We start from the raw sequence: 1258 nt of genomic DNA on the forward strand, positions 1-1258 counted from the left end.
TCTCCCAAATGTCCCGGCCGCAACAACGCTTTATTGGTTCCGCTATCGGGACGGAACCAATAATGGAGAGCAGTTATTTTTAAATAAAAACTTTTTAAAAAATTGTCAATTTTAACGTTTTATTTAGATTACAAAAATAAATCGTAATAAAAATAATCCTTTTTATGATGTTTTAGAAATTAAGACCTACGAAAGACTGATTTAAGACATTTTAATTAAGGCCTTAGTTTTATTTTGAAGAATTCAATGCCTTTTAAGACTTTTTAAGGACCCGCGGGAACCCTGAGATTAGACTGACCTGGCGGTTGAGCAGCGCCACCCTGTCCAGGCTCGGGTCCAATGGGGTAAAGTGTACAGGGATTAGATCATTCATCTTTATGGGTCGTCCAGACATGGGACACAACACGGCTTTGCTCTGAAAAAACAAACAAAACAGGGATTATAAAAAAAAAAAAAACAGAGGTCTAAACATGACAACGTATCTGATATTTCTAAGAGATGGTTTTCATTTCCAGACGTTGGGTCAACCTGTCCTCTATGTGAAGGTTTGCCAACAGACAGGAACACATAAGTTCAGCAAACAACATGCTGTCCTTGCTGGAAGCAAACAAACACCAACGACAGGCTGCCTGAACAATCTGCCGTCAGATTATGCAGCAACGAATTGTGTGATGTCAGGAATATTGTAGTTAGTGACGTGAGTCTGTGAAACTCTAATATTATCTGCCTGTTGAGCATCAGAACTAACGTTTTCCCATCTAGTTTATCTAATCAGCACAGTTCCTCTGTCCGGCTTTACAGTTAGCATCTTCATTATCTATTCAATTCAATTCAGTTCAGTTTATTTCTATAGCTCCAATTCACACCACATGTCGTCTCAAGGAACTTTCCAGTTCACCAGATCATCCAATCAAATTGATTCAAAGTTTTCTATCTATACTCTGCAAAGATTTGGGAATAGAAAGAGGGTGGTGTCCTTCAGCTAAGAACATAGTGTAATATTTTTATATGACTGGAGCCATGGATGTCTTTTCATTTCTAAACATGTATCATGTAACGATGTGGCAGAGTAGAGTTGTATAAAATGCTTCTCTAACTGTGATTCAGGGCCACTTAAATTAGACGTGAACCCAGCTGTAAGCGCTGCTTCTGTAACTCTAAGCAACTTCTCTGATCTGAGTAAGATTATATCTGATTCTGCTGTCATGTCTCACGGTTATTTAATACATTATGAAGTGTTGTTTAAAGGAAAAGTCGC

At 38.2% G+C, this 1258-nt stretch overlaps 1 protein-coding gene across 1 annotated transcript in view; it reads right to left on the minus strand.

Moving 5' to 3' along the window:
* nosip (nitric oxide synthase interacting protein) overlaps window positions 1-1258 on the minus strand; it is an 18776-nt gene that overhangs the window by 4313 nt on the left and 13205 nt on the right. Inside the window, exon 7 of the mRNA XM_015403931.1 lies at window positions 299-415. Within this exon, the coding sequence (XP_015259417.1) occupies window positions 299-415 (117 nt within the window). The remainder of the gene's footprint in view (window positions 1-298; window positions 416-1258) is intronic.

The sequence above is a fragment of the Cyprinodon variegatus genome, unplaced genomic scaffold (genome assembly GCF_000732505.1).
Source record: "Cyprinodon variegatus isolate N-32 unplaced genomic scaffold, C_variegatus-1.0 Scaffold1596, whole genome shotgun sequence".
In the NCBI taxonomy this organism is placed as follows: Eukaryota; Metazoa; Chordata; class Actinopteri; order Cyprinodontiformes; family Cyprinodontidae; genus Cyprinodon; species Cyprinodon variegatus.